The sequence below is a fragment of the Mobula hypostoma genome, chromosome 14 (assembly GCF_963921235.1).
Source record: "Mobula hypostoma chromosome 14, sMobHyp1.1, whole genome shotgun sequence".
In the NCBI taxonomy this organism is placed as follows: Eukaryota; Metazoa; Chordata; class Chondrichthyes; order Myliobatiformes; family Myliobatidae; genus Mobula; species Mobula hypostoma.
Window position 1 is genome coordinate 40836920 of NC_086110.1, and position 13453 is coordinate 40850372.

The 13453-nt window shown below is 40.1% G+C and overlaps 1 protein-coding gene across 8 annotated transcripts in view; it reads left to right on the top strand.

Moving 5' to 3' along the window:
* tdrd12 (tudor domain containing 12) overlaps positions 1-13453 on the top strand; it is a 200053-nt gene that overhangs the window by 16095 nt on the left and 170505 nt on the right. For 7 of the 8 annotated variants that reach the window (XM_063066982.1, XM_063066989.1, XM_063066990.1 and 4 more), the window contains exons 2-3: positions 10139-10209; positions 12651-12815. In XM_063066982.1, coding sequence (XP_062923052.1) covers positions 10186-10209; positions 12651-12815 — 189 coding nt within the window. In that variant the 5' untranslated portion in view covers positions 10139-10185. Of the gene's footprint in view, positions 1-1006; positions 1067-10138; positions 10210-12650; positions 12816-13453 lie in introns of all 8 variants that reach the window. The other variant, XM_063066983.1, reaches the window with a different exon arrangement.

The window sequence follows — 13453 nt, forward strand, 5'->3', positions numbered from 1 at the left end:
AAATATGTTTTGTAGTGTTTTCTCTTTTTGAAACTTTCCATGAAGTGACTGAAAATAAGCCAAGTTCTTGTTTGCTTTATCAGAGTGTATTCTGTTCAAATATTCAAGAAGCCTGGATGGTTTCATTGCCTACTTTGAAAAAAATGTTTTCATATAACAGGCACATGGCTGCTGTTGGTTGCTCAGTGCTAGTAAAAATCTATGTTTCAGATACTCCACACTATATCATCTACACTTTTTTGTTTGCTTTTGCCATTTTCATTATGAATTAATGATCACGGTCAATTGCCTGTTAAGTCCAAGCTCACGCTCTGCGAACAATAAAGAGTAAAGTTATGACGTCAGCAGAGCTCAGGCAAAACATGACTGTCTGCCTTAAGGTACATACAGTGGAGCAGCGATACCTTGGTTGGGCCATGGGCTAGAGAAATGTGGTTAACGCATTCAAAAGAATACATTCTGAATTTTACACCATTGAAACCCATGCCATAATTCACAGGAATTTTGTCAGTGTTAATGCGAATGTTAAACAGCTAACACTGTTAGTAGTGAATGGCAATAATGTTCAGGCTGTGAATGGAAATAACTTTCTTTAATACAGTTTTCTCATGATATGCCAAATGCAGAAATGTCATTTTGCTTTTTCACAATTGTAATGCACTTGAAGCAAAGTCTAAGGGAATGATGGGCTAGCAAGAGTTGAGATGGTTATGTGATCCTTATAATCAATTATGAGGCACTGAGGATCAAATGCTTATAATAAGTAATTAATTTCTTAAGCCTGTAATCCATCAGCTGCCCCCTTGCTACTGAATACCCTTCACCAACCCCGTTAATCTTTATCATCCCCTTATAAACTCTCACTGCCCTTGGGAGGTGTGGTGGGGGTACAATATCACCCACTTTGGAAACCACTGGTCAAGAAAAATGGCCAAGTTTGAACAAGCAAAATCTTCCTGATGAAGGGTCTCAACCCAAAACGTTGACTGTTTACTCTTTTCCATAGATGCTATCTGGCCTGCTGAGTTCCTCCAGCATTTTGTGTGTGTTGCCTAGATTGCCCCAGGTATGTTTTTTGGTCCGACATAGTTACTTGAGTTCTGCATGATAAATTTGGCAAGTATTTCCTTAACTATTACTTGGGGACTGCAAAGTAGACTTGGTGGACTGACTGGCCTAATATCTTATGGTCTTATTATTCTAATTTTAAGAAGCTATGGAGTGTCTCTATCTGATTTTTTTTTACATATATTGAAAATACTCGTGCAAATGTAGGGTCTCTCTGTTTTATCTTGAGATGTGCCCAGTTTCATAAAAATTACTACACTTCAGTTGAGACTAAACATGCATCTAAGTTTACAGACTTAAGTGTACAGACTTGTGCAAGTCTTTCCTAACCTTTTTGAGTTGGGAAAAATGAACTCAAATTTCAAGTAACTGATTAGAATTTCATCTTGTCTTTACACTAGTGATTCCCCTGTAGTCTAGACTGTCCTTGTATACAGCACAGAAAAGTGTTGTTATTTTACTTGCCTCCACCTCTTTGTGGAAAATGTTATCGCTCAGGTTGTGATTAAATCTTTTGCAACTCATCTTAAGCCAATATGCTCTAGTTCTTTAATCCCCAACCCTGAGTAAAAGGCTATGTGTATTCTCTTATTTATGCCCTTATTTTTTTTTTACAGATCTTTTAGATTAGTCCTGAACCTTCTATGCTCCAAGGAATAAAGTCTTACTCTGTCCAACTGTTCCCTGTACAGTAACTCAGTGTGTTGTATCCTGGCAACATCCTCCAAAAATCTTTTCTGTGCATTTTCCAGCTTAATGGCATCTATATTATAGCAGGTGACCATAACTAAACGTATTTCTTCAAGTACAGCCTCACCAATGTCTTGTACAACTGAAATATAACATCCAATTTCTGTACTTATTGCTGTGATTGATGATGCTTAGCGTGGCAAAAGCCTTGTTCACCACCTTGTCAACCTGTGACACCGCTTTCAGGGAACTATGGCCCTAAGTCCATTAAGAGCATTCTGACTGGCTGTCTCACTGCCCAGTACAGGAGCTGCACCAACCTTGATCGCTGGACACTGCGGAGAGTGGTGCGGATAGCCTTGCACATCTGTGGATGTGCACTTCCCTCCACTGAGGACATTTATAGCAGCATGTGAAGAAAGAAGGCCTGGAAGAACACTGGGGACACCAGTCACCCCAACTATAAACTGTTTCAGTTGCTTCCATCTGGCAAATGGTACTGCAGCATTAAAGCCAGGACCAGCAGGTTACAGGACAGCTTCTTTCTACAAGCCATTAGACTTGAGACTGATTTATACTTGTACGTCAAATGTACGCCGAAGGTACTGCGTACCCTACGCCGTAGGGTGACGTGCACCTCCCCAAAAATGTAACTCACGTGTCATGGCGACACAGACTGCAACAACTGTGATTGGTCTGCTTGGTAGCATTGCATTTCCTCATATGTATTTACGGTTGCTTTTCCCTGCCATGTCTGTACACTGATGCGAAATAAATGGTTGGAGATGATGAACCAAATCATCAAACCTACCTGCCAACATCCGAAAGTACTTGAAATGCATTTCCTCGTCCATGTCTCACACTAAGAAACTCAACACAGTGGCATAGAAACCCCACCGCCAACTAGCATTTTGGCGGTGAATTGCAGAGCGACACAGACACAACTACGCATGCTCGCTACGGCGTAGGGCTACGCAAAAGTATAAATCAGGCCTATGGTGTAGCCCGTACGCACAAGTATAAATCAGCCTTTATAAGTTCACATGTCTGTACATTGCAACGGAGTCACAATGCAAAGATTTTTACTCCCTCGTTGTGGAATGGATGTAAGATTTAAATAAATTCAATTCAATTCAAGCCCCTCTGTTCAACAACACTCCCCTGGGCTCTACTGTTCACTCATTAGTATTTGTCACCCCAGTTACCCAACTTACTCAAGATCTTCCTGTAATTCTTGATAACCTTCTTTACAGTTTAGGATACCATCTATTTTAGTGCCATCAGCAAACTTTCTAACCATGCCTGTATATTCTCATCCATATCATTGATATAGTTACAAACAACAATGGATCCTAACCCCTGAGGCACACCACGAGTCACAGGCCTTTGCTTCCTACCATCAAGCTAATTCTGTATCCAGTCAGCTAGTTTCTCTGGATCCCATCTGATCTAATTTTCCAGAGCTCACAAATCCCCGCAGACTATCAGTAATCAATCTCTGTTCTTATCTTCTTTAGAATCCCCGACAATACCTACACAGATATTAACCTTACTGGTTTTACAGGTTCCATGTAGCCTTACTTAAAGGCACAACATCAGCTACTCTCAACTCTTCTGATACCTAATCGATCGCGTATGATAATGCACATGTCTTAGCCAGGACTTCTACAATTTCTTCTCAATCTTCCCACGGTGTACTTGAATGTACACGATCAGGTACTGAATATTTACCTACCTTGAGCTGCAACCAATCAACACGAGGAAGTGAGTAAATAGAGCTACCTTTTCAATCAGGTCCACCATCAAGATTTAAAATGCTGGGCTTCATGGCAATTTCTGAGTTGGGCAACCAATCAACGAAAGGGATTCATTAAAAAGAACAAATAAAAATAACAAGTGCAGGCAGAGCAGCTGTTCTTTTGAGTGTGCCAGTGTTTAGAGTGGCTTAAACAAAGTCAGGCATGGGCGAGGTAAAGTATCTGATAAGATTCTTTTTTTTGTTCTTACTTGTTCATTCATTGTCTATTGGGACTGAGTAATGTAATGGGAATGGCTCCAGGGATGGTATTTTGTACTGTATATGGGAAGTCTGGGAGACCTCCAGTCTCCCAGATAAACACATCTGCACCAGGTGTACTGAGCTGCAGCTCTTGAGAGGACATGTTAAGGAACTGCAGCTACAGCTCGATGACCTTCGACTCATACTGACAAATGAGGAGGTAGTAGATAGGAGCAACAGGAAGGTTGTCACCCCTAGGTTGCAGGAGACAAGTAACTGGGTGACTGCCCGGAGAAGGAAGGGCAATGTCCAGCCAGTGCAGAGTACACCTGAGGAAGTTCCTCTCAATAATAAGATACACCTTTAGATACTGTTGAGGGGGACAGCCTGCTGGGGGCAGCCACAGTGACCAGGCACAGAGTCTGGTGCTGTGGCTCAGAAGAGCAGAGAGGTGAAGAGGACTGCAGTGCTGACAGATTCAACAGTCAGAGGAATGGAGATTCTGTGGGTGCGATAGAGACACCCAGGTGGTATGTTGCCTGTCAGGTGGCGTGGTCAGAAATGTCTTGGATCAAGGGCGTGGGTGAGCAGCCATATTGGCACCAATGACATTGATAGTCAAGGTGAGACAGTTCTGAAGAGAGATTTTAGGGAGCTAGGTAGAAAGCTGAAAAAAGGGACATTCAGGGTAGTTACCTGGATTGTTGCCTGTGCCATGTGCCGGTGAGGGTAAGAATAGGATGATCTGGTAGGTGAATGGATGGCTGAGAAACTGGTGCAGGGGACAGGGGTTCAGATTTATGGATCATTGGGACCTCTTCTGGAGGAGGTATGACCTGTACAAAATGGACAGGTTACACCTGAACCCAAAGGGGACCAAAATCCTTGCGGGCAGGGTGGCTAGAGTTGTTCAGGAGGGTTTAAGCTAATTTGGCAGGGGAATGGTAATGACAGTGCTTAGGATGAGATAATTGGTTTACAAATAAAGGCAATGTGTAATGAGACACCTAGCAAGGAGAGGCTGATGATTGGGTAAAATTGCAGTCAACAGGATGAATTACGATGTAAAAGGCAGTCAAAATAGAAAAGGGTGAATACAGGACTGAAGGTGTTATATTTGAATGTGTGTAGTATATGGAATAAGGAAGATGAACTTGTAGCACAGATACAGATTGCCATGTATGATGCTGTAGGCATCACTGAATCATGGCTGAAAGGAGATTATAGTTGGGAGCTTAAAGACCAAGGATATACGTTGTATAAAAAGGATAAGCGGGCAGGCGGAGGTGGTGGCATGGCTCTGTTGATTTAAAAAATGAAATCAAATCATTAGAAAGAGGTGACATAGGGTCAGAAGGTATTGTGTCATTGTGGATAGAGCTAAGAAACTAAAAGGGTAAAAAGACCCTGATGGGAGTCGTATACAGACCCCCAAACAGCAGCAAGGATGTAGTCTGTAAATTACAATGGGAGATAGAGAATGCATGCCAAAAGGGCAGTATTACAATAATCATGGGGGATTTCAATATGCAGGTAGATTGGGAAAATAAGGTTGGCGTTGGACCCCCATGAGGGGGAATTTCTAGAATACCTATGAGATGGCTTTTTAGAGCAACTTGTGATTGAGCCCTCTACAGAATCAGCTATTGTGGTGGATTGGATATTGTGCAATGAACCAGAATTGAATAGGAGCTTAAGGTAAAAGAACCCTTCGTGGCAAATGATCATAATGTGATAGAATTCACCCCCCTGCAATTTGAGAAGGAGAAGCTAAAGTCAGATGTATCAATTACAGTGGAGTAAAGGGAATTACAGAGGCAGGAGAGAAGAGTTGGCTGAAAATGATTGGAAAAGAATACTGGCAGATATGACTGCAGAGCAGCAATAGCTGGAATTTCGGGAAGCAATTCAGAAAACGCAGGACATGTACATCCCAAAGAGGAAGAAGTATTTTAAAGGCAGGGTGATGCAACCATGGCTGACAAGAGAAGTCAAAGCCAACATAAAAGCTAAAGAGAGGGCATATAATAGAGCAAAAAATTAGTAGGAAGTTGGGGAAACTTTTAAAAACCAACGGAAGGCAACTAAAAAAAGTCATTAAAAAGGTAATGATGAAATACAAAATACAAAAGGTTTCTTCTGATAAATAAAGAGTAAGAGAAGTGAGAGTAGAAATCGGACCACTGGAAAATGATGCTGGAGAGGTAGTAATGGGAGACAAGAACATGGCGGACGAACTAAATAAGTATTTTGCGTCAGTCTTCACTGTGGAAGACATTAGCAATATATTCGAGAGTGTCAGGGGTCAGAAGTGCGTTGAGTTGTCATTACTAAGGAGAAGATTCTTGGGAAACTGAAAGGTCTAAAGGTATATAACTCATCTAGATGGTTATACACTCCAGGCTTCTGAAAAGGGTGGCTGAAGAGATTGTGGAGGCATTAGTAACGATCTTTCAAGATTCATTAGATTCTGGAATGGTTCCCAAATACTGGAAAATTGCAAATGTCCCTCCAATCTTCAAGAAGGGAGAGGCCGGTGGGGGGGGGGTGGGGGCAGGATCTTTGCTTGCTGCCGCTTATGCGCAGGAGGGAGGGACTGGGGGTGACTTTGAGGTTCTAAAATTTAGCTATCATTCATTCTTTGGGGTACTCCTCTATTTTCATGGATGGTTGCGAAGAAAAAGCATTTCAGGATGTATATTGTATACATTTCTCTGACATTAAATGTACCTTTGAAACTTTTGAAAGGGAAATTATAGGCCAGATAGTCTGACCTCAGTGATTGGGAAGATGTTGGAGTTGATTGTTAAAGATGTGGTTTCAGGGTACTTGGAGGCAACTGGTAAAATAGACCTCAGGCAGCATGATTTCTTCAAGGGAAATCTTGCCTGACAAATCTATTGGAATTCTTTGAAGAAATAGCAAGCACGGTAGACAAAAGAGAATTTGTGGATGTTGTGTACATGGATTTTCAGGAGACCTTTGACAAGTTGCTACACGTGAGGCTGCTCATTGGCAGAAGGCAAAGTGTGGGAATAAAGGGAGCCTTTTCTGGTTGGCTTCTGGTGACGAGTGATGTTCCACAGGGGTCTGTGTTGGGACTGCTTCTTTTTGCATTATATGTCAGTGACTTGGATGACAGAATTCATGGCTTTGTGGCAAAGTTTGCAAATAATATGAAGATGGGTGGAAGGGCAGAGAGTCTTGAGGAAGTCGGGAGGCTACAGAAGAACTTTGGCAGATTAAGAGAATGGGCGAAGAAACGGCAGATGGAATACAACACCGGGAATTGTATGGTCATACACTTTGGCAGAAGAAATAAAAGGATAGACTATTTTCTAAATGGGGGGAAAATTCTAAAATCTCAGGCGCAAACAGACTTGGGAATCCTTCTGTAGGATTCCCTAAAGGTTAATTTGCAGGTTGAGGAAGGCAAATGTGATGTTGCTGTTCATTTCGAGGCGGCTAGAATATAAAAAACAAGGACTTACTGTTGAGGCTTTATAAAGCATTGTTGAGGCTTCACTTGGAGTATTATGAGCTCCTTATCTTAGAAAGGATATGCTGACACTGGAAAGGGTTCAAGGGAAGTTCATGAAAATGATTCCAGGATTGAACGGCTTGTCATATGAAGAACGTTGGATGGCCCTGGGCCTGTATTCACTAGAATTCAGAATAATGAGAGGTGACTTATTGAAACTTATTGCCTATTGAAACTTACTGAAAAGCCTCAAAAGTGTGGATGTAGAGAGGATGTTTCCTATGGTGACAGAATCTAGGACCAGAGAACACAGCCACAGAATAGAGGGACATCCCTGTAGAATGGAGGTGAGGGGGAATTTCTTTAGCCAGTGGGTGGTGAGTCTATGGAATTCATTGCCACAAGTGGCTGTGGAGACCATGTCTTTATGTACTGTATATTTAAGACAGAGGTTGATAGATTCTTGATTGGACAGGGCATGAAGGGATACGGGGAGACGGCAGGAGATTGAGCTGAGAGGAAAAATGGATCAGCCATGATGAAATGGCGGAGCAGACTCAATCGGCCAAATGGCCTAATTCTGCTCCTATATCTTGTGGTCTTCAGAAATTTTAAGATGTCCAGTACATCCCCTGCTGTAATATCCTCAATATATTCCCATTAACCTTCCCAAGTTCCCTAGACTTCATCTCTTCCCTTACAGTAAAAACAGAAAAAAAGTCTTCATTAAAGACCTGGCCCATTTCCTGCAGCTCCACAATTGATATCCATTTAGGTCTTTGAGAAGTCCTATTCTCTCCCCTGTTACTTTTTTCCTTCAATACGCATAAAATGTCTTTGAATTCCCCTTAATATTTGCTGTCAAAGCTATCTTATTCCTCTTTGTCCTTCTGGTTTCCCTCCAGAGTATACCACTACATTCCCTGAACTCCAGGGATTTCTTTGATCCCAGCTCCCTGTGCATGCACCTAACCATGCCTTTTATTTTTGGACTGGAGCCTTAATGTCCCTTTATAATTCAGGATTCTCTACTCCTGCTAGCCTTGCACTTCAGAGCAGAATCATACAGACTTCTCGCTGCCTTACTTTTAAAAGCCTTCCGCTTGCCATGCCCTCTTCTTGCTGCTGCCCTAAGAAGGAGGTGCAGGAACCTCAAGTCCCACACCACCAGTTTCAGGAACAGTTATTACCCCTCATCCCTGAGGCTCTTGAACCAGAGGGGATAAATTCACGCACCCCCAACACTGAACTAATTCCACAACATACGGACACTTTTAAACACTCTACAGCAGTTTTCGATATTTATTGCAAGTGTGTGTGTGTGTGTGTGTATGGGGGGGGGTAGGTGCATGTGTGGGTTTTCATTGATTCTGTTGTATTTCTTTGTATTTACTGTAAATGCCTGCAAGAAAATGAATCTCGTAATAGTATATGGTGACATATATGTACTTCGATAATAAATTTGCTTTGAACTTTGAGGTCTTGCTTGTGCAGTCAACTTGTGCAAGTTTTATGTAATGCTGCATAATTAGTCCTGTCCCAAATTAAAATTTTAAATTGTTGACTAATTCTATTCATTTCCATAACTGTGTTTAAAAACTAATGGATCTATGGTCATGGGACCCAGTCTTCCCCTACTGGCTTCTCAGTCACTTGCTCTGATGTATATCTGAAGAGTAAGTCAAACCTTTCCCTCTCCCAAAGTGGGGTTCTTAGTATATTTCCAGGGGGAACTTTCTTGAATGCACTTTACAAATTCTGCTCCCATCTAAGCCCTTAGCCCTATGGCAGTACCAGTCTATATTAGGAATGTTAATGTTTCCTCCTTTTACAGCCCGATTAATTTTGCAAAACACAAGAGGCTGGAAGAACTCAGTGGACCATGCAGCATCTATGGGCAGAAGTGAACGGTCAACATTTTGGGTTGAGACCCTTCATCTGCACGTTTGTTCCTCGAATGACCATTGACTATTTGAGGGCTTATAGTACAATCATAATAAGATTATCCTTTGCTTATTTCTCACAGCCACACATAAAACCTCATCGGATGATCCCTCGAGAATTTAATCTCTGACTTACTGCTATGATGTTCTCCTCAATCAAAAATGTAATTCCCTTTCATTTCTTTCCTCGAATTCTATCTTGTCGGCAGCAGCTGTACCCTGAAATGTTAAGCTGCCAATCTTGTCTCTCTCTTAGCCATGTTTCTGTAATAGCCCAGTTTATATTAGGAATGTTAATGTTTCCTCCTTTTGCCAACCCTATTATTTTTGCAAAACACGATGCTGGAAGAACTCAGTGGGCCAGGCGGCATCTGTGGGCAGAAGTGAATGGTCAACATTTTGGATTGAGATCCTTCATCTGCACTGGTCTAGTTGAACGGTCTCAACTCTCCATAGATGCTACCTGATCTGTTGAGTTTCACAAACCTCTTGTGTACTTCATCTGCAGTCTTGTTTCTATATTAGCCCAGTAGCATAGATCTATCCATGACTGAGTTCATCCCCTTTTATTTATTCCCTTTTCTCAGTTCAGCTCCTAAATGAGTGATAGCTCTTGGTTGATCTTGGTCAGAGGAAAGCGGTAATTGTTTTACTGCACCACAAACTTTGTTACGAATATTTCCAGATAATGCTTTGCAGATTCAAATCCCATTTCAGAAGTCATCTCACCAGCTAGATGGAATTGTTCCATATATCATAAATTGGTTGCTCTTAGGAAGGTTTATTTGGACATATTATCTTAAGAAAAAAGCCTTCTTGCAACTCTCAAAATGGCAGCCTATTTCTTTTAGTCACAGCACAGGAGAATGCACCTTTTTACTTGAACTGTTTTATTGCTTCTCTAGCATTTTTAAGAGGTAAAATTAATGTAATGTATTTCTTTTGTTCTCAAAACAGGTTTATTTTTCTTGAAGCATTTGAGATTTTGTACTGCTATACAGAAGATGATTGAAATTATCATCATAAAGGTAACACTAATTATTGCCACCTCTTTAGGAAGATCTGAATTCATTTGATCAGACTGAAATTTCTTTTTGAACTGAATTTTTCATTTCTAACAGATATATTTTTGAGCCCTTGTAAGAACAGATGGTACTTGCTATTATGATAAAAGAAGTGTATTTATATTTCTCCATTGTTGATGCGATGATTATCCCATCATGATGTTTGGAAAAAAATAAACAATTTCCAAATATTTAAATCAATTTACCAAATGTATGTCAAATTGAGAAGTATGGATAAGCAAGTACAATTTGGCCATGATACCATGCATTCGTATGTTTTCTACTTAAAATTTAAAAGTAATGTGCAACGTATTCATTTTAAAACTAAAAATGATTTATCATTCTGATTCTCTAAGAATCAGGAAGTGCTGAGCAGTGGAAATAATTGGAAAGAGCCTTCAAAGCACAACATCTCTTTTTAAAAACTTCATTCAGGCCATGATGCACAGAAGTCTTACCCATTTTATGAAGAGGATGTGTCCATGGAAAGTATTTCATCAACCAGAAGTTTGTATATTGAGAGGGTTAGTGTATTCTTATGGGTGCTCAGTGCTCTGCTATTCGTTAGAAAGAAAAATAAGTGATGTGTAATCAAGCAGTGAATGACATGTTATCAAATGTTTAAGATTGAATGGCCATGCATTTCATAAGGATGCTCTACTTGGGCATCTACAGATGGTCATTTGTACACTTTATTTTTATGTAATGGAGTGTTCTAATGTGTGTCATTCGTCTACAAGCAAGATTTGATGCCAGGCCACATGAGATACTGAGACAAAAACTGTCCAGTTAGTAGGTTTTAAAATGTTTCAAGGAAATCCCTTAAAAAGAAAAGAGAATTCAAGGCAGGTAAGTTGTATCTTGGCAGTTAGATATAAATTTGCCTTTTGTGTGAGTTATTATAAATACATGCATACAATTGGAAACATGTTGACATCTCGAGAGGGTTGTAGAAATGACAAACATTATTCAGATGTGGATATGACTATGCAGGTATACGAAAGCAAGAATGAGAGTTCTAAAGTTGAGGCATAGCTCATATATAAGCAATATAGATCGAGAACACATTAACATACTATTTACCTTCACTGGCTGTTCTTGCGTACATCTGTATCTTGTCTATCACAACATCAATATTTATTTACTAAAATTATTTCTCAATTTTTTTAACCAACATACATAATCTTATATTTTTCCAAAATGTACCACCTTGCCTGCTCATTTAATGTTTTTATTTTCCTTTGCAGACTTCAAACACCCTCCTCGCCACTTGCTTTCCCAATTAGCTTGGTACTATCTGCAAGCTAGAATGCTCTGTCTTTTCATATAAATCATTAATGTAAATTGTGAATAACTGAAGTCCCAGTACTGATCATTCTAATATGCCAACCAGTGTCTTGTCATTTCTGCAGCAAATGACACCACCTAACATCCCATACCTTTTCACCATCTTCAAGCACGAGTCAGAAGTCCTCGCTTGGATAAATGCAACTCCAGTTCCATTCGGAACTTGATAGTATTCAGGACAAAGTAACCAGCTTGTTTATCACTGCCATTCACTATACCAAATATTCATTCCCTTAAGCTTTGGCACACTTTGGCTGCAGTTGGCAACATCTACAAAATGCAATGCCTAGGCCACTCCAACAGCACTTCCCAAACTTGGGGTGTTTGCCATCCAGAAGCAGTGTAGTGGTTTTACATCTATTGCATTCACCTTGGCTACTATTCTTAAAATTTGTGATTTTGGATGATTATCATTAATGCACTTATTACTTCTGCAACCATTTCTTTTCAAATTCATTGTTGCAGACAGAAGGCTTTGAAGATTTCTGAATTTTTTTAATCCCCTTTATTTTCCCAGTATTTGCTGTTCAGTTACAATATTGTAAATAGTTCATTAATGTCTTTAGATTCTTCTCCCCACCCCCCACCACCACCACTTCTATCTCTTTATAGAGTAAAAATGTAGATGGTTGGGTTATTAAAACAATTATTTTCTTATTTCCTCTTTGAATTGTCACAATTTTGAGGCTCTAGGTACACTAGATATTGGTTGAAAATTGGTGTGATCATTCTGCGCACTTTATAATAACTCCCGAATTACTTAATAAAATTGCTTTAAATGTATATTCATCTTTACTCCTTACATCATCCTTTATTCCAGTGCTGCAATGCTATAACATATGTAAATCGAATGACAGCTCTCTACACAGATTGTGACACAGCAACAGTAAATAATTTTGTTAAACTGGGCTATTAAAACTGAAAAAACATATACTCATGATTAACATAAACTACCAAGATTGGGATATCGATCCAAACAGTTTTTTCATTTCTTCTGTTTGAAGTTGATAACGTCCATTGACAATTAAAGCTAAAAGACTATTTTTGTGTTTGCTTAGGTGGAGGATTCAGGCTATTTCTGGGGGAGAATAAAAAAGGGATTCAGTGATGTGGCTGAAAATGAAAATCAATATGAAAGATTGGAGGAAAAGATGAACCAGCTATATCAGCAGAACAGTGAGGAGCTAGAAGAAATTAAACTTCCTGTTCTGGAACAAGGCCAGGTAATAATTGATTACTTGAAAATATTAGAAAGAGAATTCCATGTTATTCTTGTATCAACTCAGTTCCCATGGTTACATGAGACCATGTGTCCTGGACACTTTGCTGCTGCAGCTGTCCCTTGAGGTGCAGTCTGGGGCAGCAGATCTAAGGGCCCATCCCTGGAATGCTTTTGCCTTTTGACAGCTATTTAGTGTTTTGAACTGCTTCTAGATGTCTCTGATAAGAAAGATTAAATGCTTAATATTTAGATGATAAATGTAATACATTTACTTTGTGCTATAAACTGATTATAAAGGGAGAATCCTTTGATAAAGGATAAGATCAGAGGTGTCAGAATCTGAGCTCCAGACCCCTGTGGTGCTTTAAGGCAAGGAAGTCAGGGCAGCTGAGTTGTCAGGAACATCTTTAAAGCTTTGAAATTCTAACCGGTGACTGAAGGTTAGAGTCGATGTGTTGTTTCCGGGTTTGCTTGGATGATGTAAAACCTTTGAGAGGGAACTTGACGATGGTGAGGACAATATGAGTGAGGTTGATGTTCTGGAGCATGCTGATATTAAGGGAGAGGAGGTGTTGGAGTTGTTAAAGTACATTAGGACAGATAAGTCCCAGTGGCCTGACGGAATATTCCCCAGGCTGC